At 35.1% G+C, this 26,223-nt stretch overlaps 1 protein-coding gene across 2 annotated transcripts in view; it reads left to right on the top strand.

The window, feature by feature from the left end:
* The window catches only part of SCYL2 (SCY1 like pseudokinase 2), a 34,876-nt gene extending 11,177 nt beyond the window's left edge, over positions 1-23,699 (top strand). For both annotated transcript variants that reach the window (XM_062014983.1, XM_010210510.2), the window contains 15 exons: positions 2,878-3,022; positions 3,618-3,767; positions 4,342-4,563; positions 5,349-5,465; positions 7,439-7,564; positions 9,719-9,895; positions 13,395-13,517; positions 14,794-14,907; positions 15,368-15,500; positions 17,282-17,400; positions 18,001-18,101; positions 18,846-18,912; positions 19,038-19,127; positions 20,199-20,318; positions 20,841-23,699. In XM_062014983.1, coding sequence (XP_061870967.1) covers positions 2,878-3,022; positions 3,618-3,767; positions 4,342-4,563; positions 5,349-5,465; positions 7,439-7,564; positions 9,719-9,895; positions 13,395-13,517; positions 14,794-14,907; positions 15,368-15,500; positions 17,282-17,400; positions 18,001-18,101; positions 18,846-18,912; positions 19,038-19,127; positions 20,199-20,318; positions 20,841-21,482 — 2,446 coding nt within the window. In that variant the 3' untranslated portion in view covers positions 21,483-23,699. The remainder of the gene's footprint in view (positions 1-2,877; positions 3,023-3,617; positions 3,768-4,341; positions 4,564-5,348; positions 5,466-7,438; positions 7,565-9,718; positions 9,896-13,394; positions 13,518-14,793; positions 14,908-15,367; positions 15,501-17,281; positions 17,401-18,000; positions 18,102-18,845; positions 18,913-19,037; positions 19,128-20,198; positions 20,319-20,840) is intronic.
* The last annotated feature ends 2,524 nt before the right edge of the window (positions 23,700-26,223 follow it).

Genomic DNA, 26,223 nt, shown 5'->3' with positions numbered 1-26,223 from the left:
CAAGTCACCCTTTATTTCTACTTTGTGGTGCAAAAGGATACTTCGTGTACAGCTGAAATAGATATAGAAAGAAGGGCCATGCCTTTCTGACCCTAGTGTTTAGGTAGCTTTTCCACTATTAAGAGAATGTTTCTACTCCAAATTATTAGTCCTCAATATATCTATACTTAGTGTAACTATATATATTATATTATATTCTGATGTATGTATTTTTACATGCATTTATATAATAACTATATTTGTACTACACATTTAGAATCATAGAATGGTAGGGGTTGGAAGGGACCTTTAGAGATCCTCTAGTCCAACCACTCTGAAGAAGCAGGTTCACCTAGATCAAGTCACACAGGAACATGTCCAGGTGGGTCTTGAAGACCTCCAAGGAAGGAGACTCCAGTCTCCCTGGGAAGCCTGTTCCACAGCTCCCTCACCTGGACAGTGAAATGGTTTTTTCTTATGTTTAAATGGAACTTTTTGTATTCCAGCTTTGTCCCATTACTCCTTGTCTTATTGCAAGATACCATTGAGAAAAGGGATGCCCCAACCTCCTGACATCCACTACTATTTAGATATTTGTAAATAGTAATGAGATTCCCCCTCAGTCTCCTCTTCTCTAGGCTAAATAGCCCCAGTTCCCACAGTCTTTCCTCATAAGGAAGATGCTTCAGTCCTTTGCTTGCCCTGTGCTGGACTCTCTCCAAAAGTTCCCTGTCCCTCTTGAGCTGGAGAGCCCAGAACTGGACACAGGACTCCAGATGAGGCCTCACCAGGGCAGAGTAGAGGGGGAGAAGAACCTCCCTTGACCTGCTGTTCACACTCTTCTTGATGCACCCCAAGATGCCATTGGCCTTCTTGTCCACGAGGGCACATTGCTGGCTCATGTTTAGATTATTGTCAACCAGGACTCCCAGGTCTCTCTCTGCAGAGCTGCTCTCCAGCATGTCAATCCTCAATTTAATAAAATTTCACTTGCTTGCAATTGGACTTAATTTCCGGTAGCAGCACAGATGAGCAATATTGTTCTATATTTAACTTGTTATTGGAGAAAAGGTTTAAAAAAGCTAAATTATAATTCACTCATAATGTTGTTATTACCCATTAAAAATAAAAGCAGTATGAAGAGTGCTAGATATGTTATTTACTAGACATCCCATCTGTTGCAGCTTTTCCCAAAGCATTTGCATTACTTGTAACTTGTTTTCTTTTTTATATGTTACTCTGAATGTCATGTTGATACTATTCAGGGAACTGTTAAAGAACCTACACTGTGTGGCAGACATCAGCTTCTGCAATATTCAGTTACTTTAATTAGACTTGCCTCAACCTTCCATTACTTCCATTGCTCTGGTTTGGGTCCTTATTGAATTATCTCCTAAAGTAAAAAATAAACAACTATCTCTTTATTCTCTCAAAACAACAACAATCAGAGAATTTATGTTATGAAAACCACTGAATAACTGTTCCCTAAGTATTTCCTATCATCTGTGCCTTAACTGTACCTGAATGTATAAGGTCTATGGTAAAGCTGAAGTCAGGTTGAAAATGAAGGACTGTGTTTCTGTGCTCTGATTCTTCCTTGTAATTACTAGAGAAACAATTGAGTTAATAGAAACATGAAAGGGAAGGCATTAAGAGAATGGTAGGGAGGAAACCAAGTGAAGAATTTCTGTCAGGTTGGCTGACAGGATTCAAGGTATTTTAGTTTTCTGTTGTTTTTCCTTCAGAAAGGTGGTAGATAAAACCAAAGGAAAATTGAAATCTGGATGAGTAATAAGTTTGCATGTTTCATTAGCCTTATTTTGCTCCAAAGAGCAAGCTTGTTAGTTATCAAGATATATAAAGACTGTGCAGTAGATCAATGCCAAGGCATTGTGTCTTCTGTGATATTTTTATGGAATGAAGATAGGATTCTGTCTTCTTGCCCATACCTTTATATTAAAAATATATATTTTTATTATTGTAACTCAGTTTCTGCAATCATACCAATGTAGTATTTACTGTTATCATGTTTTCATTTACTCAACCTTAAACCAGGCATGTGTGCTACCATCCATGTAATGCTTTTTCAAAAAAAACTTTAACACAATGAAGAAATGAGGTGTGTCCAGTGTCTTCAGCACTGCGCAGAAGAGGGTAAAAAATGTGGATGTAAAGAAAGACTGTCTATGTTAGATGAAGGTTGTGAAACCGATATGCACATTGTTTTCAAGACTTTGAAATATGAAATTTTGAAGAACAGTGTTGCAACAATCCACTTAAATGCAGAAGTTTACTTTTCCAACCCTGTTGATTAAAAATTGCATGAAAAAGACCTGTAGTTTTTCAGGAAGAAAGTGATAGAGCAGTCACCCACATGGAAACTGGAGTTCATACAACAGGTGTATTTGTGTTTGCACCTCATCTTTCCTATTATTTTGCTAAGTAAAAGAATATTTAGATGCTAACTTATTGTGATATTGTCTGATCACATTAAGTATTGCATCAGTCAGGGAAATATTAGTTTTAGGCACAGCTAAAAGCCTGATTTTACAAATTGTAATAATAAGAATTAATTGTTTGATTTTCCTGGACTGGGACAGTAAAGGCCTTGTTTTGTTAAAACTTCTAGTGAAGTGTTCTCCACATCATTAGTGATGTATGTGAATGTTAGAGAATAAAATAACTAAGTTCTAATATTTTTTAAGACTTCAGATATTTATATATTTCCCTTACTATAATATTGCTTATGAGAATTCAAAACCTGAAATATAACATGGTTTTAGGTAGCATCAAGTGTTCTGCTAATATGTAATATGATGTTTGTATGGCTCTTTATTCACAGTCAAGAGATGTATTACATTTATTTCAGGTGAATGTTTTTATGCATTTTCTCTGTAGGGATTGCTTGGCATTTTGTACAGAACCAGTCTGTGCAAGTTTAGCTAACATTCTTGGCAGCTGGGACAATCTACCTTCTCCTTTACCATCTGACATCAAAGAATACAAACTTTACGATGTGGAAACCAAATACGGTTTGCTTCAGGTATGATACAGGTTGTCTTTATTCTTCACTTGTGCTTTTAGTTTTAACGATTGTTTTATAAAGTTTGAAAACTACCAAAGTTTACTCTTCCTATAGTAAATCAAATAACTGGGAAATGAGAAATGATAGTGTCCTGATTGCTGTAAGTATAAGAGAGAACAAACACTGGAGGCTCTAAGTTGTTACTATTTTTGCTTATTCTGACATGGAAAATACAAAATTGAATGAATTGTTGTTTTCCACATAAATATCTATGCTACAAATGTGTCTTCCATTTGTGAATATTTTCTTTAGATTTTGAGGGGGAACAGTAGCTCCCAGGTTTTATTTGGTGAATATGTTGATCAACTTTGAAAAGCATTTTTAGTTTTATGCTGTGGTAGTTAGCCAGCATTAGTAACCTCATCTGTTGACTACGTTTCTGTGTTTAGTTTCCTTCATATATAATTTTTAAGACATAGCCTAAAATAGTGGTGAAAAATCATTCATAGTTAACTTGCAAATTTAACCATGACCCCAGAAAAGAAATTTTGTAAGTGTCTTACAGGATATTTGGGAAAATATTTAACTTGAGACAATAATATTTTATTAACAGGTTTCTGAAGGCTTGTCGTTTTTGCATAGCAGTGTGAAAATGGTCCATGGAAATGTCACTCCTGAAAATATAATTTTAAATAAGAGTGGAGCATGGAAAATTATGGGCTTTGATTTTTGTATCCAGTCAACAAATCCATCTGAACAAGAGGTAGTTGATGTCTATATTTATCGTTATTAAATTTCAAATTGACATCTTTGTCTGAAACCAGTTTTGTGACCTTGCATTTCAGTACAAAATCATTTACTTAGTATTCACCTCTATAGTTTGTTGTCAGTTTGAATACATGGCACAGGTTTGTATTCAAGTGCTGCCTTTGGTCATCACAGAAAAAGAGCTTGAGTTGTCAAAATAAACCAGTGATGATTTCAGTCAGGCTGAAGTCTGTGTCTCTTCTAACCTGCCTGTTGAATGACATGCAAAGATACCTGTCTGTTGTATCTACTCAGTGCCTCCTAAAATTAATTCCCATCATATCTCATGTTTCCCCCTTAGAGCTGTGCTTTGATTTTACATTATGCTTCCCAACTCTTAAGATTCAGACTTAACTGCATCAGCTAATCACTCAAAGCTAGACACAAATTCTTAACAGTTTTGCCATGTTCCATTTCTGTTTCATTCATAATTGATTTTGAGTAGATTATTTTTTGCTGCTTGAGTTTCTTATTTAAAATGTTCTTTAAAAATTCCCTATTAAGAGTACTCACTTTTACTTCTCTTGTAGCCAAAGTTCCCTTGTAAGGAATGGGATCCAAACTTGCCATCCTTGTGTCTTCCGAATCCCGAATATCTGGCACCAGAGTATATTCTCTCCGTAAGCTGTGAGACAGCCAGCGATATGTACTCTCTAGGAGCTGTTATGTATGCAGTGTTTAATAAAGGGAAACCAATTTTTGAGGTCAACAAGCAGGATATTTATAAAAGCTTTAGTAGACAGCTGGATCAGGTATTTGTTCTATTTGTTTCTACAAGAAAAAAGAATCCTAACAAAGTACAGGGAATAAAAATATGTGTAGAGAAGATTACACATGCCAACAGTATAAACTACACATTTATTTTGTCACATGATTTCTCTGTAAGTCTGTTGAATGCTGGGATTGTAGAATAAATTGTTTACCTATTGGGGTGAACAGTGTGAAACTCAACGCAGTGAATGACCTGTTTAGAACCATTGAAGATGGCTGAGTTTAGAGTGATTTGATTACTTGACATTGCATGTTGACATTTACATGTCCACTTTGCTGTCAGCTGTTTCACATTCTTTGTGGGCTATGAATATTGACAGAAGACAGTTAGATGGATCACCTGACATAATATACATTCATATTTAAATTTCCTTCGTTGTAACTGCTTTGAGAGCCCTTTGCCTTAGTTGTGTGTACTCTGTTTTAATCTGTGTAGACAGTACATCAGATCATAAATGTACCTGTAGACAATACCTCAGATCATAACATGTACCTGTGTAAAAATACTGGGGTTTTGTTCTCTGGTAACTTGAACACAAAGCAACATTGAAGATGGGGGAATATGACCTGAAGCAGGTACGCTGTTGGGAGACAGAAGACTACAATTAGAAGCAAATGTGTTTTAAAATGGGGAGAAGGGAAGGATATCAAAGGTGTGGGTAGAGAAGCCATCAAGAGGACAAAGTATGGTCCTGTTGTATATTGGAAATTGTTATGTGCAAGATTTTCTGACCTCATGGTGCATGTGCTTAAATTACTTACGCAGCTGAGCCGTTTAAGCTCCAGTACTCTTCAGAATATACCAGAGGAGGTGCGTGAACATGTAAAGCTACTCTTAAATGTAGCTCCAGCAGTCAGACCAGACGCAGATCAAATGACTAAGGTCAGTTCATGGAAAATACAGTAGACATAGGAAACAGGGAAAATAGTGTTTACTTTGTAGAAACAATAGAGCTGTTTTAAAGTCTAATTTAAATTTTTTAACTATTTTGGAAATAGTGATGTTATCTGATGCCAGAAGTTGTCCTAATGCTGATCTGTGTTACTATAGAAGTGGATTATGATATTTGCTATATTCTTAAATATGCAGAATAGCTTAAAATGTATTCAGAGCTAATTTACCATAATAAACTAGAAGTTAGTTGCAAGTAGGATAATTTAAGTTTTAATTTGACAAACTCTTCCTCTGCTTTCATATTTGAAAGTAGGACTTAAAAGCATGATTCTTCCTTTGTCTCATACCCTATTTTCTCATATTTGATAGCCTTTCAGATTCTTGCTTATAAATTTACTTGGCTAAATAATTTTCTTCTTTTCCTGTCATATAAAAAGACTGTATGCAGAGAGAGAAATCAGTGTCTTAACAATTGGAAGAAGTAATGTGTGAAGAAGGGAGGGGGAACAGGTAATGGTTCTGCCAATGTATATACTAAAAGATGGGAAGTTAGGAAATTGGCAGATATTGCTCAGGTATCAACTCACTTGTCTAAACGACTAAAATAATCTGTAAATGGTAGCTAATACAGCAGCAGTATGGTTTTATAAAGGTGATAAATCTTTTACCATTGCAGACTGAAGTGTAGACATATTAGAGCTTTAGTTCTAAAAACTGTTTGTTATGGCCAGCATGACATGAGCTAAAATGGAACGTGACATGTGCAGGCTTACCTTGCTAGTTTTAACTAGTTTGTCTTAACCTGTGTAGAATTCCACGATCACATACATTTGGGAGTGTGATCTAGAAGACTTATTTAAGTCTACAATGCAGCCTATCTTGTATTCTCTGCTGATAGATTATTTTCTTCTGTATTGCCCTGCTGCAATCTGCTTTTCTGGTTGCCTTCCTCTTGGCTTCTCTTTCTGCCTTAGAGCAGACCATCTTTAAATGTTTTATATCCTTTCTTTTTGCACATTTTTTCAAGTGAAAATAAGTGTCTAAATAGTCTGAGAGACAATACTTTGGCTTTAAGCAAAACTGAGAGCTAGCAGGAAGGAAGAATATTACCTATGCAAGGTTTTGAGTGCAGAACTTTTCATATCAGTCCATGTAAGTCTGGGATAGACATTCTTATACTCTTTTGATTCATCTGCTAGCTGAAACCTGAATATTTGTTGATGGATTTTTATATAAACAATCGTGTTATCATCATGCATTTTAACCAGTCTTTCATTAATAATGAAGCAGCTCTCTCAGTAGTAATAAGATATACCATGGCTATAGATGAAACTCTGTGGTATTTTGTTGGTGCCATTTTTATAAGCCTAGTCCATGTATATGGATTGTTACACAATACTTAAGAAGACATGTGCCCTTTTTCCTAACTAATGCAAACATGAGAGGTCACATGAGAAATTAGAGTGGACAGGATTTACAAGTGGGTCTGAACATTGGAGAGAAATGTATGTAATTATGGATTTATTGCCTATAAATACTTGTTGATTCATTATAACTTTCCAGGGGTGATAGATCTGGATGGCCTAATAAGTGATCGATTGTTGTAATATTAAATAGCATAATTATTCTTAGCAGAACTTTTAATCAAGGTTTTTACTTTTCATTCCATTTTTTTTGTAGACAAAATGTTGTTTCGTATACAATGAGTTAACTTAAGTGCATATAACATGCATGAGTTTCTTTGAAATGTCAGGAAAGTTCCATCTTGACAATCAACCTTTCTCTATGACCATTGTAGTACTTAGTATGTAAAAGTGTACTTTTCTAGTTGTTAGTTGGAGGCACGTCATTGTAAGGGTTTACTATAGTGCATTGGAAAGGTAAATAAGTGATTTTGGGATCTTTGTAACAGTGTCAGTGTTGTCTCCCTCCAGATCACAAGCTTTTAATCTTATTTTTAGATACCATTCTTCGATGATGTAGGAGCAATGACGCTTCAGTATTTTGATTCATTGTTTCAAAGGGATAACCTTCAGAAATCACAGTTCTTTAAAGGGCTACCAAAGGTTCTGCAAAAACTACCCAAGGTATGTCTGTACAATGTCTTGACTTCAAAAATACGCAAACGTCTATTAACTTCTGTGTAACATTGTACCATAATAGACTGCCATGAAACTGTCAGAGCAGTAGGAAAGGAGATTAGAAAATAATTGGTGTGGAAATGCTCATGAGTTGTCAATAATTCTTTAAATGGAAAATAGCAAATTATGCTATCAGTATGTGTAAGAAACCAGCATTTGCATGTTTTCTTGTAGTTCATCCTACTTTAAAACGGAGTTGTCTTCTTTCTACACACAAAGCTTTCCATTCGTTTCCAGGTGCTATCATAGCTCTTTGAAGTCATCTTGCCATCTTTTCTCCTAATAAGATTGCCTCAAATTTTTTCATAGTAAGGTATTACTTTAATGTTGAATGATGCAAAGCTTCCTTCCCTCAACAGACTAAGTGCTTTCTTGTGCTAACAGGGCCCAAAAACCTCAAAGACAAATATCTGTCATTACTGATTTATTTATTCTGTGTAATTTTAGACACTTGTCACAGTAAAAGTGAGAGCTTGACATTTGCCTGTCAAAGTCCCTCCTGGGACACGCACTGAAAGTTTTACAAACTTAAGGGTTAGAATTTCCTTTATTGAAGCCACAGATACAAAAGATTTGAGATTTATTCATTGATAAATGCACTTACTGTGGTAGAGCTACTATATGCTAATAATGTCAGCAATGCTTATCCTGGGTATTCTTCACCACAGAGTGAAGGTACAGTTGTTACGAAGAAGGCATCTTTGTATGGGGTGGAGGAAGAGCAGCACAACCCATCAAATATCTCTTCTAGGTCTTCAAACTCTTTCTCTCCAGAAAAAAAAAAAAACAACCAAAAAAACCCCCCAAAATAAAAAAGAAGAGATCTCTTATAGTAAAACCTTCTTTGCTCCCCACCATGGAGTGATGTTTAACATGATTTGGTTGGAGAGTTAAGTAACATAGTCATATATGTTTAGCATGTCCTTCTTTAAGCTCGTTATATTTAATGGTATTAACTTTAATATTTGTCTTATGGATAATTAAGTAAAGATCTTATTCCAGGCATCGTTACCTTGTTGAAGCTGTTTGTCTGCGTCTTCCCAAAATTTGTAGCCAGAACTTGCTGCTACACCCTAAGGTCTGCACAATAGATGAGCAGACACCAGCATGTGTGATTTCCACAACTCTGTGTCTAGACTGACTCCTTTTCTTTGTCATATTCTTTAATGTATATAAGGCAAAATGCCGATGTGATAGAAAAATAGTATTGTTTACTACATAGTGGAGTAGCTGAGCTTCTTAACTGCTGCATTAAATTTATTTATTTTCAATTATGTTCAAAGTACACAGTGCAAAATTCAGACTTCATGCTTAACACTTCTTAATTTCATTTTTTTTTATAGAATCATAGAGTCCTTACAGTTGGAAAAGACCTTTAAGACTTGAGTTCAACCACTTTCATTTGATCAGAAATTGTTGGTACTTCAATTTTGGAAATAGATGGGATATATTTCATTTAACCTTAGACACTGACTGACCTAATCATCTTTAGGGCATTCATTGATTTTTTTTTTTTCTGTCTTGAAAGTATATTTTATGAAAGAAGTGACTGTGCTTTTGAACTGTCTATTTCTCTTAATTGACTTTAAAAGCATTTAAGGATGCCTAACTCTACTGCAGAGCTTCACAGTGTAAAATTCTCTTTTATTAGCAGAATCCCATTTAGGGAATGTGTCTGGAGTTTTACAGGGAGTATACTAGGTTTATGTGTTTGTTCAGTGAGCGATGGTGAACTGAAGAACTGATTATTTTTGAGGGATCTTTGCTAAGTGTCTTTTTTAAGAAAGCATATAGAATAAGTTTATCAGCATTCATGTGTGTGGCTGCAAGTCCTATTTTCTGTACAGTTAATTGTTTTTTGCTGGTCATCACAGTTGTTCCAGTCTCCAGTTACGTTTTCAGTGCAAACAGAGAAAAGTAAGCAAAGTAGCACAATGTAAATTAGCTAGGGTGTACTGTGAAAATATGAGTTCAAAATTGAAAATTGTCTATCTGCTCTTTTGTAAATATTAGATTAATACCAAAGCTCTTCAGCTGGCACAATAGTAACTTACTGCAATGCAGTGCAATGTGATACAGTTTTGGTTTTTTTCCTTCTAGCGTGTTATAATTCAACGGATTTTGCCTTGCTTGACTTCTGAATTTGTGAATCCTGATATGGTACCCTTTGTCTTGCCTAATGTTCTCCTAATTGCTGAGGAATGCACCAAAGAAGAATATATCAGGCTTATTCTACCTGATCTGGGTCCTGTTTTTAAGCAACAAGAACCAATCCAGGTATGTTAATATGCTTCAGATTGCCGTTTTTCCCTTTGGGTTTGGTTTGGTTTGTTTTTTTTTTTTCCCCCCAGGAAATTGACTAATTGTTCTATTTCCCTTTTCCAGCTTCATACAGACTGCCCATTCTGCTCTGTAGTTGCCCAGGCAGTCAGTCTTGATTCATGTGAAATGCATTTTTCCAGGAAATTCACAAAGCCCTTACCCATTTTGGTATTTTTTTGTTTAAGATGTGTTTTCTGAGGGTCTATTTGCTGTTATAGATAACATTAGAGTAGCAATAAATGAAACATTTAGTTTACCACTCATTCTTATATTTGAATTGTTATAGAAGGTGTATTTGTAATTATTTTGTCACTTTTATAGCCCATCTGAGCAGGGCTGTACGGTACAATATCTGCACATATTCTACCAAGTAGCTGCAGCTACAATTTTATGGTGTTTTTGTGTTTGTTTTTTTTTCTTTTATCCAGATTGCTGATGCTGGGATTGTGAGGGGGAAAAGTTTTAACTTTGACACTCTCCTAAAAAGTGCTGTTTATTGATGAGAATAAAATAGTGTTTATTTGAAGACTGTGCACAAATTTGTGAAAGTTGTTTCACTTTATTTAACAAGCTAACTGTAAAATACACCTTTTTCCATTGTTGGGTGCACAAGAGTAGGAGACTTTATTGTAAAGGAACAAAACATTTGCATATCAACACCACGTGCATGGTGATTCCTGGGAATTCTGTCAACAAGTCAGGCATTGTGCCTCCACAGAGAAATCTAACTTCCTTTACTTAACTGCTGGATGCTATTATTTCTTTGCAGAACACTTAAGGGGCAAGATAAACATAGAAATGAACAAATAGACCTTTTATTTCTGGGTTTCAGAAAACTGGATCAGAGAATTCTCATTACACTGGGGAAGAGGGGAAAGGGGACAATTGCGTAACTGAGACTACTTCAGAAAATTAGAACTACTTACTACTACTTACTTTTGGTACATTGAGGCTGTTGTTGTCTTGAAAAAATTGAATGTCTAACCAACCGAAAGCCAGGGAACATCTTATTTGTGCTGTGTCATCCTAAAAGGTGACATTGTGCTTTGCTACCTTTAACATCAGTTTGTGAGACAATCCTCACTGCAAAATATTTGTCGCAAAGTTGTATGTGGAGCATAATGGACATAAAACCTGTTTTATTTCGTGGGAAATGAGGGAAGCAAAATACAGGATTTGTGCCAGCTCATAAGAGTGAGCTTTGCAAAATTCTTCTATAGCATTCTAGATATTAAATTCATATGTTGATATCTCTTCATGCACACTAAGTGCTGGATGGTTTATTCCACTGGTATTTGTGTGGTACTTCTAGTATGGCAAAGTTTATTTAAGTAATGTAGAACAAATTTTCAAAGTTAATATGCCAGGAATTCAGGAATTAAAAAAGGAAACAGTTTGGAGTGCCAGATGACAGATTTCCAGGTCCGACTGTCTTTGTGCAAGGCAAAATTGTTCAGTTCCTGTGTGTTTTTAACTCATGGAGAGGGGTGGATAGGGCAAGTGTCAGTCTTCTAAACACTTTCTCAACATGTTTTAGTTTTGTATCAGGGGCCTATTGCTTGGCATTCACAGGATACTTGAGTTAGGAAGTGAATGTATCATAGGGAAGCTGATGTAATTCGTTTTGAAGAAGCCCTTATCCAGTGTTTACAATGTCTTTATATGAGGGAATTTATAACATGAAAATGGAATATTTAGTTAAGCTACTCATTGATATCATACCCTTGGAGTGAGCATGAGGAAGTGTACTGTAACTTAATATCCTAGCTTAATCTGCAATAACTTCCCAGTATAGACAAATCCTTAATTCATATCTAGGGGAATCCATAGTTAGTGTATGATGTGCTATAAATTCTTATTCTAATTCAGTGCACCAAAGTGAACCTAGACAACTACTGGGCTCTGTATGAATGAATGGAACACATCTTTAGCATAATTCTTTAGAGTACAACCGCTTTCAATGTAGTTGAAGAGCGTTGCCAGCCAGTGCAAAAGAGCTGAACTGCTTTTGTGAAATCTGAATGACTATATAGTACAATGTTTAATTTAAAAGCAGTCTGTTAAATGTTCAAACATCTGGTTCTTATTTTAAAGGAGATTTTCTAGTTGCAAAATAACAAGTTTCATTCATGTCCTTTCCAGATTTGCAAAACTATCAAATGATTTCTTCTTCAAAACTATGCATTTAACCAACATAGAAACTATCATGCAACAGTATCACAGAGTTGCTAGACAAGAGAATAACAGAGTTGTGAGTGCATGTATGTGTCAAAAAACAAAGTTTAGGACAAACAGAAATTCTTCATTCTAGAATAATGCACTAATTCTTCCAAATTTCTAGATACTGCATAAGAATCAATGTTTATGGAATGAATGAATAAGTTGATGTGTGTAAGTGTACAATTTAGGTAATTCTAAACATACAAGAAAACACACATGAGCTACAGTTGAAAATAATTTGGTTTTCTTCCTTGTAAAGGAAGCAAATGAAAGGAGTAAACTTGTAATGTACACTTGTATTTCTACACTTTTTTTTCTTCAGTGTATTTGACATACAAGCACAGATGCTGCTTTTTTTTTAGACTTAAAAGTAGGAATATTTTCCTCATATGAAATACTGATTTTTATTATTAATGTGATACCATTCACCACAAGTTTATCCAGCTAGTCTAACCTATTTTCTAAAAGGAGACTAGATACCAATGTATAGTCAATGTCACCTGTAGCAAGTTGTCTCATCTATTGGAGATGAGACTTGGGTCTCTGTATTAGAGACAGGGCCTGGATGAGTAACTTAGAATAGTAGCTAATATTTAGATGGCTAAGCCTAAGTATAGTGAATCCCAAATGATAAATGTTTTGTTCTAGTGTTGCTTTTTAGGTTAATGTGATGTGTACATTTTTGTTTGGGATTTTTTGTTTTATGATATACAATTTCCAGTTGACATAGAAAGAAATTATTTTGTATCCATATAGTAGCTGTAATATTCTTTTCATTCTGTCCTTAGTTTGATTGTAGATACAGATTGAATACAGCTTTTGTATGTGGAGTTGTGCTGAAATGCTTTGAGGACAGCATTTGAGCCATAGTTTTTTAAAGTTTAGCTTTTTGAATAGTGATATATGTATAAAGGTTTTCTATGGGTGGATATTGACAATAGTTCATGTTGTAAGTAGAAACAAGAACTCTTTCCTTAGCCATTATGATTTCTTATTTCCAAAGGATTAGTCCAGATCATGCGTATTGTGTTTGGTTTTTGTATTTACTGTTTTTAAAACGCAATAATATGTCAAAGTGTTTTTTGTCTTCCATGCCTTCAGGCAAGCAACATGGTAAGTGATCACATTTACTGAGTTACAAGAAAACTTCTGAAGTTTTTATGATAAGATACAACACACTTAATATTGTACATGGATGTTTCTAGAGTCAAAACTTTTGTCCTTCTTTTACTAGATTTTGCTGATCTTCTTGCAAAAAATGGATTTGCTTCTAACCAAAACTCCACCGGATGAAATAAAGAACAGTGTTCTACCAATGGTTTATAGAGCCTTGGAAGCACCTTCAATTCAGATCCAGGTATGGGAACTGAAGCCTTTATTTAAACAATTTTTTTCCTCTTAAGCTGACGTGCCAACTTTTTATGTATTGGTTTGTTTGTTTACCTGGGGAAAAAAAATATGTAAAGACATGTAATATTCCTGAATACTGAAAGACATAAATGTTTTATTAAAGAAAAATTATCTTGGTAAAGTAAAATTTAGTTCCCTTATTTTCCAGAGTGTAACCAATTGACTTGACTGTTGTTGTGATGCTATTATCCTAAGTTCTTACTAGCAACCATAGACCGATAGCAAAAAGGAGAATATGCATTTATACTACACTGCCTGTGTAGGCATGCATGCTCTTGCCAGTCAGTGAGAGGTCCTATTGGTAAGAATGTGTGTTCTGATAGTTACCTTGGAAGGCCTGATTTACTGCAAAATTGTATTAATATCCCTTGTGGTGACACTTGATATGTGTCTGTATTTTCATTTTTCTCCTTATGCTTTCTCTTCCTCTGTAAAGTTCTTCTATCTTTTTTAAAGTTGTTCTTCTGGAATTAACTTCCACTTACCCAAAGGCATTCCAGAGTGGGAGATGGAGATAAAAAACTTAAATATTTCTTAAAGAAGGGATTGAATAATCAGATGTCACTTTTACCTTTGCAATATTATGGAGAAAGTTTTTTATTTCTAAATAGCTGGTGTGAATTTCTTTATGCATCAGTCATTTGGTTGCTCAGGTATTTACTTGCAACATATACTTAATTTTTCCGTCTCTTATTTTTTGAGATTGGGTTGAAATCAGGTTTTGAGGTTTTTTTCTCTACTTAAGTATGTTTAATCTTCATGCACCCTTTTTATCTTTCAGCCTATCATTGTGCTCCAGTGTTGTTGATAGCACTTATTCAGATTTGCATGGCTTATGTAGGAAAGTTATGCAGTTTGGTGTAATAAAAGTTGTTTTTTATATAAAGATGTTTTGTGAAAATGCAAAATATTCTTGCTATCGAAAGATTTTATTATAAATTTATGAATGCTCTTTGAAATCTATTTTCCATGGTTCTCTCTGTATATCATGATGCTTTATTATCCTAGCTATTTTTAAGTTAGTCTGATAGATTAAGGTTAGCTTGGTTGAACATGATATTTCATTTAAAATTTCCTTTAAAGGAAAGTTTAAGAAGACATTTTAAACTAATTAAGAAGACTTTTACTCAAGATCAAAGTTAGTTTAAATGTTGATACTAATTTTATAATAATATAATAAACATACATGTTTTGTTTTTAAACTTATGTGGATTTTTTTATAGGAGCTTTGCCTAAACATAATTCCCACGTTTGCCAATCTAATAGATTACCCATCAATGAAAAATTCATTAATTCCCAGAATTAAAACTGCATGTTTGCAAACTTCTTCTCTCGCTGTAAGTATCCTAATAAGTTTATCTCTCAGTCTTCAGAAAATGTCGTTACCTTTAATTACTTTAGTACTACCTTTGGCTTTTCTGCTGTTGTGTCTTTGAAGAAAAGCCCTTCAATATGCTCTTATTTCTTTTTGAGAGTTTTGAGCTTTTTTTGCTTTTTACAAATACAGAAGCACTGTTTCCTTTTTTTACTCTTAACAATTTTTAAAGTTGTTAACAATACTGTAAAAATTGTTGCGCAATAATGTATGTTTGTCCTGCAGAAAAGCCAAAATTTTATGAGCATTCTGTAGCTGTTTTTTGCTTTCATGGCACAAAAGGGGGTTTTTTACTTGTTTTGAATTTTCAGATATGAAGGTTTAGTTTCGGTAACATCTGCTTCTCTGAGTTTTGTAAGATGTTTGTTTTCTCAGGCAAAAATATAATAAAGAGTTTGTTTAATTCTTATCATACCTCATAGGTCCGGGTAAACTCACTAGTGTGCTTAGGCAAGATTTTGGAGTACTTGGATAAATGGTTTGTGCTTGATGATATTTTACCTTTTCTACAACAAATTCCATCCAAGGAACCTGCAGTGCTAATGGGAATTTTAGGTAATTGATACTGTCAATTTTCTCCTCTTCTGTGCTTTGATTTAAATCTGAAAGCTTTCTGTACTGTGATTGATACTGTTTACATAGTGTATTGCTAAAGTGACTATTAAAAACTTTTTGTTTCTTAGGTATGCTCCTGTTCAATTATCTTACATATTGCTATTACTTCTGAACTCTAGTACATATATTTGTAGTCTCCAAGACCCAATGCCCTTCTGAGCACTCACTGCAGTTCTTGGGCAGTTGTATGGTCCACAGAGCTATAGAGGCTGTTTTCCCCAGAACAGTACGTGATCTATCTTTCAGATGCTGCTGGAGCTTTTAAGATGTTACTGTTGTCTTCCCTTACCACTCCTGCATGTCAGATGCTGATAAATGCTTGTCTACAAGCCTACAGCTCTTTGCTGCGGGTTTTGTTAGACTCATTTTGTTGGATGTTTAAGCAAACTTGACTGCCTTTGCACTGAGGTGGAGCATAGTCTGGGTGAAGTTTCACAAAAGACCTAACAAAACCTAGTGGTTTGTTATTTCTGGAAGGGAAGGCATCACTCCCAGCTGTGCTCTTCTAGCCACTCTGGTGCTTTCCTAGCTCGGGATGTTTGATTTTTAACGACTCAAATGGGCTCAAGGAGACCAGATGATCAGAGCCACTTCCTAGAAAGAGGTATTAGTGCATGGCCAAGTCTGGAAGACTATGGCTGTTTCTCTTACTGACAACGAAGTAGTAGATGTCATTTGTAACAAGCCGAGCTGTACTGGAAGCAGCCCTCATTAAACACTGCAATGTGGTAATAGCATTATTTTGATTTGCTCAAAATCAGCAAAAGTCTATCTAGCAGTAACAGTTTAAAGCTGCCCATTTGCCTTAATCCTTGCAGTTTTGACTTGTGTTTGCTGTCAGAGAATGAGGGACAGTGTGTCTTTTGCTTTAGTTGTATTACACCTGTATTTTACTTGGATACAGTGAACAACAAATGGACCCTAATTAGGAAATTATGGGCTGAAATTGATTTTATATACTTGGGCTCTTCTTTTTTTCTGGAACCTGAATACCTTCCATCTTGTGTGTATCTTCGTTGACCAGCTGACATCTCTGTTCTAATACTAGCCATAGAAAGTGAGAAGAGCTGTATCTTCTTTGCTAGTACATTCAGTGTTTGTCATCAGGGATGAAGTATTTAAGCAGAGGAATCCTTCTGTCAGAAACACTGTAGAACTTGTGGGGTTAACACTGGATCCCTCATGCCTGTCAGTATTCTTTTCTCAGTTATTTTACCATGGATAAAGACTGTGCATGATTTCCAATCATGTGTTTAACACAGTCCCAGACATTTAGGTAAGAATCTTTGGATTCTTTGGAGAGCAGTTCTCCTGGACACTTCAGTACCCCAGAATCACAGAATCCTAAGTGTGCCAGGAGAGAACACATTCTTAGTCAACGCAGCTTAACTTCTCAGTGGCAATTTAGCAGTTTGTGATAACTCAGGTGCTTGTGTTTTTTTCAGATATCTCTGTCCTCAGATAATTGACAGAACAATACATTAACTAGTGGCAGGATTCATAGCTGCAAGGAATCACTTTGGACCTCCTCTTTAGCAAAGCCTTTTGCTATAATGTGTTTGTGTGGTGGATGAGTACTTAGCTTTTGTGATTCTGTTGGTCATCTTTATCCCTGGTTGCACACAGAGCCATTGCACGTTCAGATGATCAATACGTATAGAGAATGTTACTTTGTTAATATAGGTTACTAAACTTAACAATTTTTGCTGTTTTGATGTCAGGTATTTACAAATGTACATTTACTCATAAGAAGTTGGGAATTACCAAAGAGCAGCTTGCGGGAAAAGTATTGCCCCATCTGATTCCTCTTAGTATTGAGAACAATCTTAATCTCAATCAGGTAGGCATGTGGTTATGTTGTGTACTTTTTACTTGATAAATTGTCAGAGAATAGATTTAAATTATTGTCAGAGAAAAATTCATACATTACTGTATGTTTCTGTCTGTTGGAAAAGCAAACAAATAAAACCAAAAACCTGATAGTATTACTGTATTTTTCGGTGACTTTAAGTGATCTAGTATAAAATTTCAAAGTGAATACTATCACCTTCCAAATATCAGTTAGCTACTAACATAATTACAATTCAAATTAAAATGTAAAGTTCAATCTTAATGTTTCTTCCCTTGCTCTTGTTTGTAAATGTTGCAGGTAAAGTATAAGTGCAATCATGGGATTTAGTTTTTTTAATTAATCTGGTAATATTGATCTCTGTTTTTGTCTGGGTTGCCCCACTTCTTTTTTTGTGCTACATGTTTTCACTGTTTTGATATGCACTCTGCTTGTAGCTGGTTATCTAATGGAAGATAGTGAAGGTGGATGATAGATTATTTGAACATCTGCAATTTATTTGATATTGTGTATTGTAAGTTTCATGAGATTACCTTTTCAGTTATAGGTATATACTGCAAAATCTAAACTTCTTGTATATTTCTTTTGCAGTTCAATTCCTTTATTTGTGTTATAAAAGATATGCTTAATAGATTGGAGGCAGAACATAAAACCAAACTTGAGCAACTTCATGTCATGCAAGAGCAACAGAAGTAAGTGTTTATTTATATGTGAATTAGAGAAGCAATAAGTGAGCAGTTAATTTTTTAGCAAATATTAGAAAACTCTATCCATAGCAAGACAGAATGTAGGCAATTCTTAATTCAGTAGTTGAGAATTCTACCTCAAATTAAGTACAGTTGTCAGCAAAGATTTAATAGTCCTGAATGATAATTGTATTGTGATGTCAATAGGTTTATAGAGTAAAGTCTTTTGCTTTCATATAGTTCAGTCACAGTTTATTATTTTGAGTAGATAATTTTTAAATAATTCATTACATATGAAAGTGTGTATAGAGCTCCACTAGTACAGTTTATGTCATGCTTCTATCTGGTATGTTGCTTTTCTGTAGTTGTTGAGAAGATTATCTGTTCTGGATAAACTTAAATATTGCAGCCTTTTAGAAGACAGTGATATCTGAAGGTATTTAGAGCTATTTCATGGAGACTGATACAATGTGAGATTTCTGAGTCAAAATAACTTGGGCTACACAGGGTCTTTGTCACCACATTCTAAACGAGAAACTAAGACTTTGTGAAATGATAACTAAGAAACCATAACAGCATAGAATATTGATCATTTTCCAGTTTCTATTCACTTTCCATAAAAATGGCAATGCTCTCAGAATACATTTTTTTGTATTATATAAATACAGAAGAATAATCTGCATTGCTGAATTGTTGTTTATGTGTCTGTAAAGTTAGCTTTTTGTAATAAATACACTCTGCACTGTATAGATCTTTGGATATAGCTAACCAAATGAATGTATCTGAAGAGGCAAGATCTAGTAGTACAAGTAATCAGGTAAGCAACAATTTTTTTATCACATTTCATACATAAAGAAATGTGAAGTTACTTAGTCAATATTTATGTTTCTTTAAGTTACAATGTTTCAAATAACTAAGTTTTGTTTGTTTGAACTTAAACAGATTGACAAGGTATTTAATACTAGTGGAACTGACCTTCTAACTAGTGGATCTGATAGTAAAGAGAATGAGATGTCATCAAAACAGAAAAAGGTGTGTTTTACTTTATTTTGAAATCTTGTGTTAGATGGATGTAACAAGATTGATATGGTTGTGTAAAGAGTATGTGTAAATATTTATCACATTTAAAGCTTTAAAAGAAAACTAATTGACTTTCTGTAGCACAACATTATGCATAGTCACATGTGAAGGTCCACTGAAAAATGCTCAAATCACATCCTTGAATTTCTGTGAAAGTATTTATTTGCAAATAGCTTTGTATGAAGTAGACAGCAATTAGGATTACAAATTTTTGGTTATTTTCTTTCTCCCTAGTTATAGATTTCAATGAAACTGAAACTTCAGGAGTTGATTTAGATCACAAAATCAAAGCCAGCAACTTTATGATAAAACTACCAACAAAGATGAAGATAAAATGTAGAATTTTATGTAGTAGCAAAGACTAACATTTTCAATACAAAGTTAAGTGAAAATGAAAAATAAGCATGAGGAGAAATACAAGAAGCAAAAAATAAAGTATGATATGACATACAACATTAAGCTTCATCATAAACTGTCATAAAGTTCTTTTCATAGTCTTAATTATGTAAGTTGCTTACCAGAATCCATACATTTCACAATTTTCCTTTCTATTTGTGTGAATCCTCTTACTAAATTTTAGACTAAAGGGGAATGATTTATTGATTTTTATCCTTCATTGTTAACAAAAGTAGAGTTAAAGTCCCGAAAAGCTTCTAAATTTACCTTTCCAACTCCATGATCAGTTGCAGTTCTATATCAAGTGCCTATTGGTAATGACATAAAAACTGTGAAGAGCACTTTTTCTTATGCCTAAAGTGGTTTTGTTGTGACACCTTTTCGTTTGAGATCTGCTCAAATTTCTCATTATGCTACTTTTAATATTGTTCTTATTTACTGTAGATACTTTTTTGCGATGTCAATTTCTATAATCGAACTTGTGCTTATCCACTTTCTCCTTTGTATAAATTGTATGTACCTTTCTACAATGTAATATTGAAATGACAGTGCTATTTATGAAATAGAAGTATCAATGTACTCATAACTAATCTGTGTAAGTTAGTACCAATACTTTCTCTTTTCAAGGCATCGCTTACACTTGAAGAGAAGCAGAAGTTAGCTAAAGAACAAGAACAGGCCCAGAAACTGAAAAGCCAGCAACCTCTTAAGCCACAAGCAACTACAATAACACCTCCAGTGAAGCAGGTAAGAAAGAACAAACTACTGCAGTGTTTCCTTAGGAGATGTGATGCTGCTTCCTTTCATGTACTGTATGCATTTTTTTTCTCCTGTGAGTTACCTTTGTTTTCACTGGTAATACAATGTCACAGCAGAGGAAAAACTAAAATAAATTTTCATCTGCCCTCCATTTTTATCATCAGCAATATTTCTCACTTTTGAAATTTAAGGAGTTTGCAAAGGAACAATTATTATTGGAAGGGCAAATATTAATTTTATGCATAAGGAGCCTGAGGCAAATGTCTTTGTCTAGTACTTTGTGTATTGTCTTAGTTGTCATATTAAAGGTGCATAACGATTAGTTGGAATTAGCAAAGAATGAAAATAACCTAATTGCTTTTGTGTATAATTACATTTCATGCCCAGTTCCATGCAGTAAATTCTAATTTCTGAAATATGGATGCCACTTCTGCAGGAGCAGTGATAAAGACTTCTGCTAGAGTGTTTGTACAGGAAAAAGCATTTAACTGCATTTTATGTGTTTTGCAGACAAAAGACTTGACAGACACCTTGATAGATAATATGTCATCTTTGACTATCAACAAAGCTAATGCTGCATCTTCAGCCAGCTTCTCTTCTGTCCCTTCTATGGGTGTTGGAATGGGATTTTCATCACCTATTGACAACACAAAGAGAAATATAACAAACGGACTAAATAGTAATATGGGTTTTCAGACTGCTGGATTCACTATGGGAGCTGGTCCCACCACTCAGAATTTCTTCAGTGGTCCAAGTGCAACAGGAACAACCAAGATGAACATCGTACCAACTGCCAATATGCCAAATTACAGTCCTATGAACACCGCATCTGCAATCTCTCCACTGGCACAGCAAAACAGACCCCCAGATATGTCTGCTTTAGATAATCTTTTTGGTCCTCAAAAACCCAAAGTTAGTATGAAGCAGTTGGCTCAACAGAAATCCAGCCAATGGGTTAATCAGTTTGTGCCCCCACAAGGGTCTCCAAGTGCAAGTAATTCAGTCTTGGGACCTCAGATGAACATGATAGGACAGACTGGCTTTGGTATACAGGGTAATCCTTTCTTTGCTCCTCAGAACTTTGCACAACCAGCCAACACGATGACAAACAGCAACTCGGCTAGCAATGACTTAAAAGATCTTTTTGGGTAAATGTTTTCTTCTTTCAAAGATCGATGACATTTGGATCATGGGTAAGCTGATTAACATCTTTTTTTGATTAGTAAATCAAAGCATGATTTGGGGAAACTTTCAGCCCAGCAAGCTAAAGACTTTAGGACTGGAAGAAAGACTTGATTTTTCTTTCACCTGGTACTGCAGTGGAATCGTGTAAGTGCAAAGTCATTTTACACGTTAAAGATTTCCTGTCTCTTTACTGAACACCAGAACACTGAAGGTAGGAAGCCTATTTTCAGTCAAGAAAGAAGCAGCTGAGTATCTCAGAGTTATTCAGAGGTGTATGCCATCAACTCCTACGAAATGTCCTACAAAGTTTTGTTTTTCAAATTCAACAAAAATGCTTAGGGGATAATAGTGGTAGTGAATGCAGTCCTGCAGCCCTATCCTTTCAGCGTCTGCTAAATTCTTATTGACAATTTGTGTTGCCTGAATTCGGCACAAGCTGTCATTTTGCCATCTGACAGTTTGCAAAAAGTAAATTCTTATACTGCTGCAAGAAAGTTTTGTTAGCCATGTTACGTAGAAAGATCTCTGGCCAGTAACCGTGTAAGGAGCTAAGTAGTGAAAATATTTTATATTTTTTGTCTTATAAGCTAATTAAAATTCATGTGGTGATAAACTGCAACAAGATTCAGGACGTTGTTTTAAAATTTTGTTAAAGTTTGGGACAGAGCCAGAACCACTGCTCCAATGGTCATGCTGGTTTGCAAGTTGTTTTGTAATGTCAGATCCTTGTTACCAGCCCATTGCACAAGCAGCATACCACTTAAACAGGATTTTAAAATACATATGGTGACTTGATCACATTTATTACATATTCCGGTGTTTTGGCTTGTTTGGTACTACTTCTGACTGATGTTGGAAAATAAAAGAGTATGAGTAGTTATGGAACCTCCTAAAAAGAAGGTTTTCTGTAAAATTCAGATATTGACTGACCCAGCTGTGTTAACTGAGCATTGCTGCGCAAGTAAACACACACTGTTTAGTTACACAGAAATAGCTTGAATTACTTCATAGTTTTTGGCTCCGTTGAGAGGATGGAAAAGGATTGCCTTGTACAGGTTGCACATGATTGTGTGAACAAGCAGACTGCCATAAATTGCCTTGAGTAAAATTAACTGTTTCATTTTAATTTTGTTTTAACTCAAGTCTTTATAAGGGATAGATGAATATGAAACGAGCTCTCAAATACACAGATTTGTAAGCTCTAGGATATATAGTAAATACACAGGTATTTCAGATTGTTTTTATTGTATTACTCTAAATTTAATAAAGCTCTCTAGAAAATCAAACAGTTTCTTCTGCTTCCCAGAGATGTATGTTCAGCTTGCCCATGATAGAATCTCTGCTCTGTCAGATACTACTGTTGGGTTTTAACTTTTTCTTTCCTAGGAATTTCAGGAGCTTTCTTATGTATTATTTTGAAGACTAAAGCTGGCTATTTTGAGAAGGAAAGAACTAGTTACCTTTTTTAAGGAAAGCCTACATGCTTTATATTTCAAAGCCTTTCACTGAAGAAATGTTCTTTCATTCGCTGCTTAAGAAACCAAAGGGCCTTATGCTGTAAATGTGACTTGTATTTTGTTATATCTCCACGGTTCTAAGCGGTAAAAGCACTAAGCATATTTCTTAAAGAATTGTTTATGTATTCTAGCTGCTGCCTTAGTCCTATTGTTTTAAAATACCTGGGACCAGTGAAATTGTGGTTTAGAAAACAACACCTAACACATTGTGATGCTTATGTGCTGTTAATATTCACGGGAAACATTGTAGGTTATGTTAAGAGATCTGTGTAAACTTAGGACTAGAACTGTTAAACTATTTAAGTTCATTTTTGGTTACTAGTATTCTATCAATCACACTAATGTCTTCTTTTATGTCAACTTTGAAAGCTATGTTTTGTTAGGGTAACAAGGCAAGCCTTTGAAGAATTACTTGAATCTGTATATAATCTAAATTATTTGGAAAATAAGTTTATATTAAAAAATAGCATCTCTTGGGACTCTACAATGTATTTAATTAATGTGTTCATGGTAAAGGCAATCTTCAATGTCAGTGTAATTATCTGGGCTTCCAGTCTCTGGTCCCCTAGGACTGGAGCCTTTTCAGAACTGGATTTCAATTTAATCTATTGGAGGGAAAATTAGCTGAGAAAAAAATGATTAAATGCTACGTGCTAGACCTCCTAAACTGTCTGATTTGGAGTATGTGCTTTTGGCATGGGCTATCGGAGAAAATAATCTAAGTTTTAAGAACAAAGTAAAAAAGATCATAAAAGTTCAAATTCAGAGAGGCTCTACCATGCTGTGGTAAGTGATGGAATAAGATCTTTATCTGACTCAACTGGTATGATTTTTATTTCTACTATATTTGAGAACAAAATTTTGGTTTCTCTTGGTAACTGCAATTATCTAACTGACCAGAGTAGAAGAATAACAACAAAGAGAACTGAAAAGGGTGGTTATGAAAGCTTTAACATTTTTTCCAGCTATTTAAAAAAGAAAGAGTAACTTCCATTAAAATTAGAAGGTCAAATCTCTCTTCCTTGTTGATGCTTCTTGCTGTCAGGAAACTAGATGTGTGTGAAGTTCTCTAATTATTTCTTCTTAACGGAAAGAGAAGTTGCAAGAGGTAAGTCAGCAGGGCCAAGCGCCACATGACTCCTGCTACAGTAGGTTTTTTTAGGAAGCCCTGTCCTGTTATCTCTCCACTTACAAGTCATCACTCTGAGGTCCTACAAGAGACTGGAAAAGTCATGCTGGGGCCAGAGTAAATGCCGTTGTTTGAAAACAACCGTTGTACTTCACATCCAAATTGTTGTTTGGGAAAGGAAGGGACTATTAAATGTGGTCATTCCAGGAGGATTCTGTTTCTGGACTTGGATAGAGAGCAGTGTTACATCTGGCTTGGCCTGAAGCAGAGGGACTGTCTAGCTCTAGGGCAAAACAAAATGGAGAACACAGGTTTGAAATTGGTGTCTAATGAAGAAATTGCACATTCTATTACTGGAAAAGTAACCCAATGTAAAATAAGTTATTACAATGCCTTGAACTATACTGTAAATTACACAAAATTTCTGCCCTTTGTATTCAACCTATTTTTAAAGGAAAAATGTGGAATCCTGGCAGGTTATATTATCACCTTATAGCCTGCACCTTGTGCACCCACCGTGTTCACCCACTGCAAGCAGATCTTCATTCCGTTACAGAAATTAGAGCAGGGTTTGGGCTGAACTGCCCTGCCCTCCTGGTTTACTTTACATTCATTTGTAAAGGAGAGCTAAAGAGAAAGGAGTAGGTTCCTATTCTTTAATACATTTGTCTGTATTTACTACAAAAAGATAAATGAAAATAGCTGCATCTTAAATATAAGCATCAATTGTACTTTGGCTGCTCTGATGTGTGGTAAATGAACGTGACTGCACCAAGGCAGCAGTGTTCTTCCCTGTTGGTTCCATTTGGTTTTAAGTATGAAAGGCTCTGAAAGCATCCTCTGAAACCTCCATCTTACAAAACAAACTGATCCTGCTAGATTGAAGAATTATGTTAGAGGTGTGAAACTTCTCAGCTGGGGCTGATGGAGAAAAACCTGAAACTAATAAGTTACAGATTATCTTAGAAGCCCCTAGGTCTTCTTCTCTCAAGAGAAGAGAAACCAGGAGTGAAATGACTCAAATGTCTTTTCAAGGATGGAGGAGGGAGCAGACTTTCCGTTTCTTTTAATCACACAAATGTTGGGAATAAGGCACGGAACAGCCTGTGGAACCTGCTTATGCAGGACAGCAGTACCAGAGAAGCCTTTTGAAAGGTAAACCAGTCCACCAACTATTTGGGAATAGGCAGAGAAATTTTGTTGGGAACATGGGTAAGAGTGCCCTAGTTTGTTTTAATTAAGTTACTGTGTTTTCCTCTCCCAGTAGTGATGTGAATTAGAAGTGTTGTGGGGAAGTTGTGGCCTTACAGGTCTGCACAGGTGCTGAGTTGCCCAAGTAACAGGCTGTATTTTTGGATGTATAGGTGCACGTTTCAAGCCTTGTTATTTAAAACTTTCCTTTTCTGTTTTGTCTTTTTAGCAACACCTGGTTTTCATTTATATTGAACTTTAATACTCCGATGGCCTTTTAAAGCAAGAAAAATGTGTGTTAACTTTTGTATTATAATCCCTGTTATAATGTTATCTATGTCTGTAGGTATATAACAAAGTGTGTGTATAGATTACAGGATTTTAGATTTTTCAGTTCAGTTGCACCAAAAGAGCAAAGATTAAATGGGAAGTTAGATTTGAATGAAATTCCACAAAGCTTCCATACAGGCTAATAATTATATGATCCTTTCATTATCTGGTATAAATGTACATGCTTATTCTGCCTACATCTGTGTGACTTGAGCAGAAAATGGAAGTTTTTAAAATATAAGTTTATGAACACTGGTTCTCATATCACAGATGATGTTTTTGGACTTCAGGGTGACCTTTGATTTTTGATTAGGAGTTTTTTATTGGAGGTGGGTGTGATATTGCTGATTTGTGCCATTTCCAATGAAAAAAATGTAGGGAAGGGGAGTATAGAAAAAATACCCTGTATATGTGACCCTTTTTTGTTCTTTGTTAAAAGATATGCTGCATTTTATATACTCATTGTGGACTTTTACTCGAAATAGCTGTGAGGAAACCTAATTGGAGAATTTCAGATGAGTTAGCTGATTTTCAAGTGAGG

Source organism: Colius striatus, chromosome 1, assembly GCF_028858725.1.
Source record: "Colius striatus isolate bColStr4 chromosome 1, bColStr4.1.hap1, whole genome shotgun sequence".
Classification (NCBI taxonomy): Eukaryota; Metazoa; Chordata; class Aves; order Coliiformes; family Coliidae; genus Colius; species Colius striatus.
The sequence above is the reverse complement of the archived record's forward strand: the minus strand, read 5'-3'. Positions and strand labels throughout refer to the sequence as shown.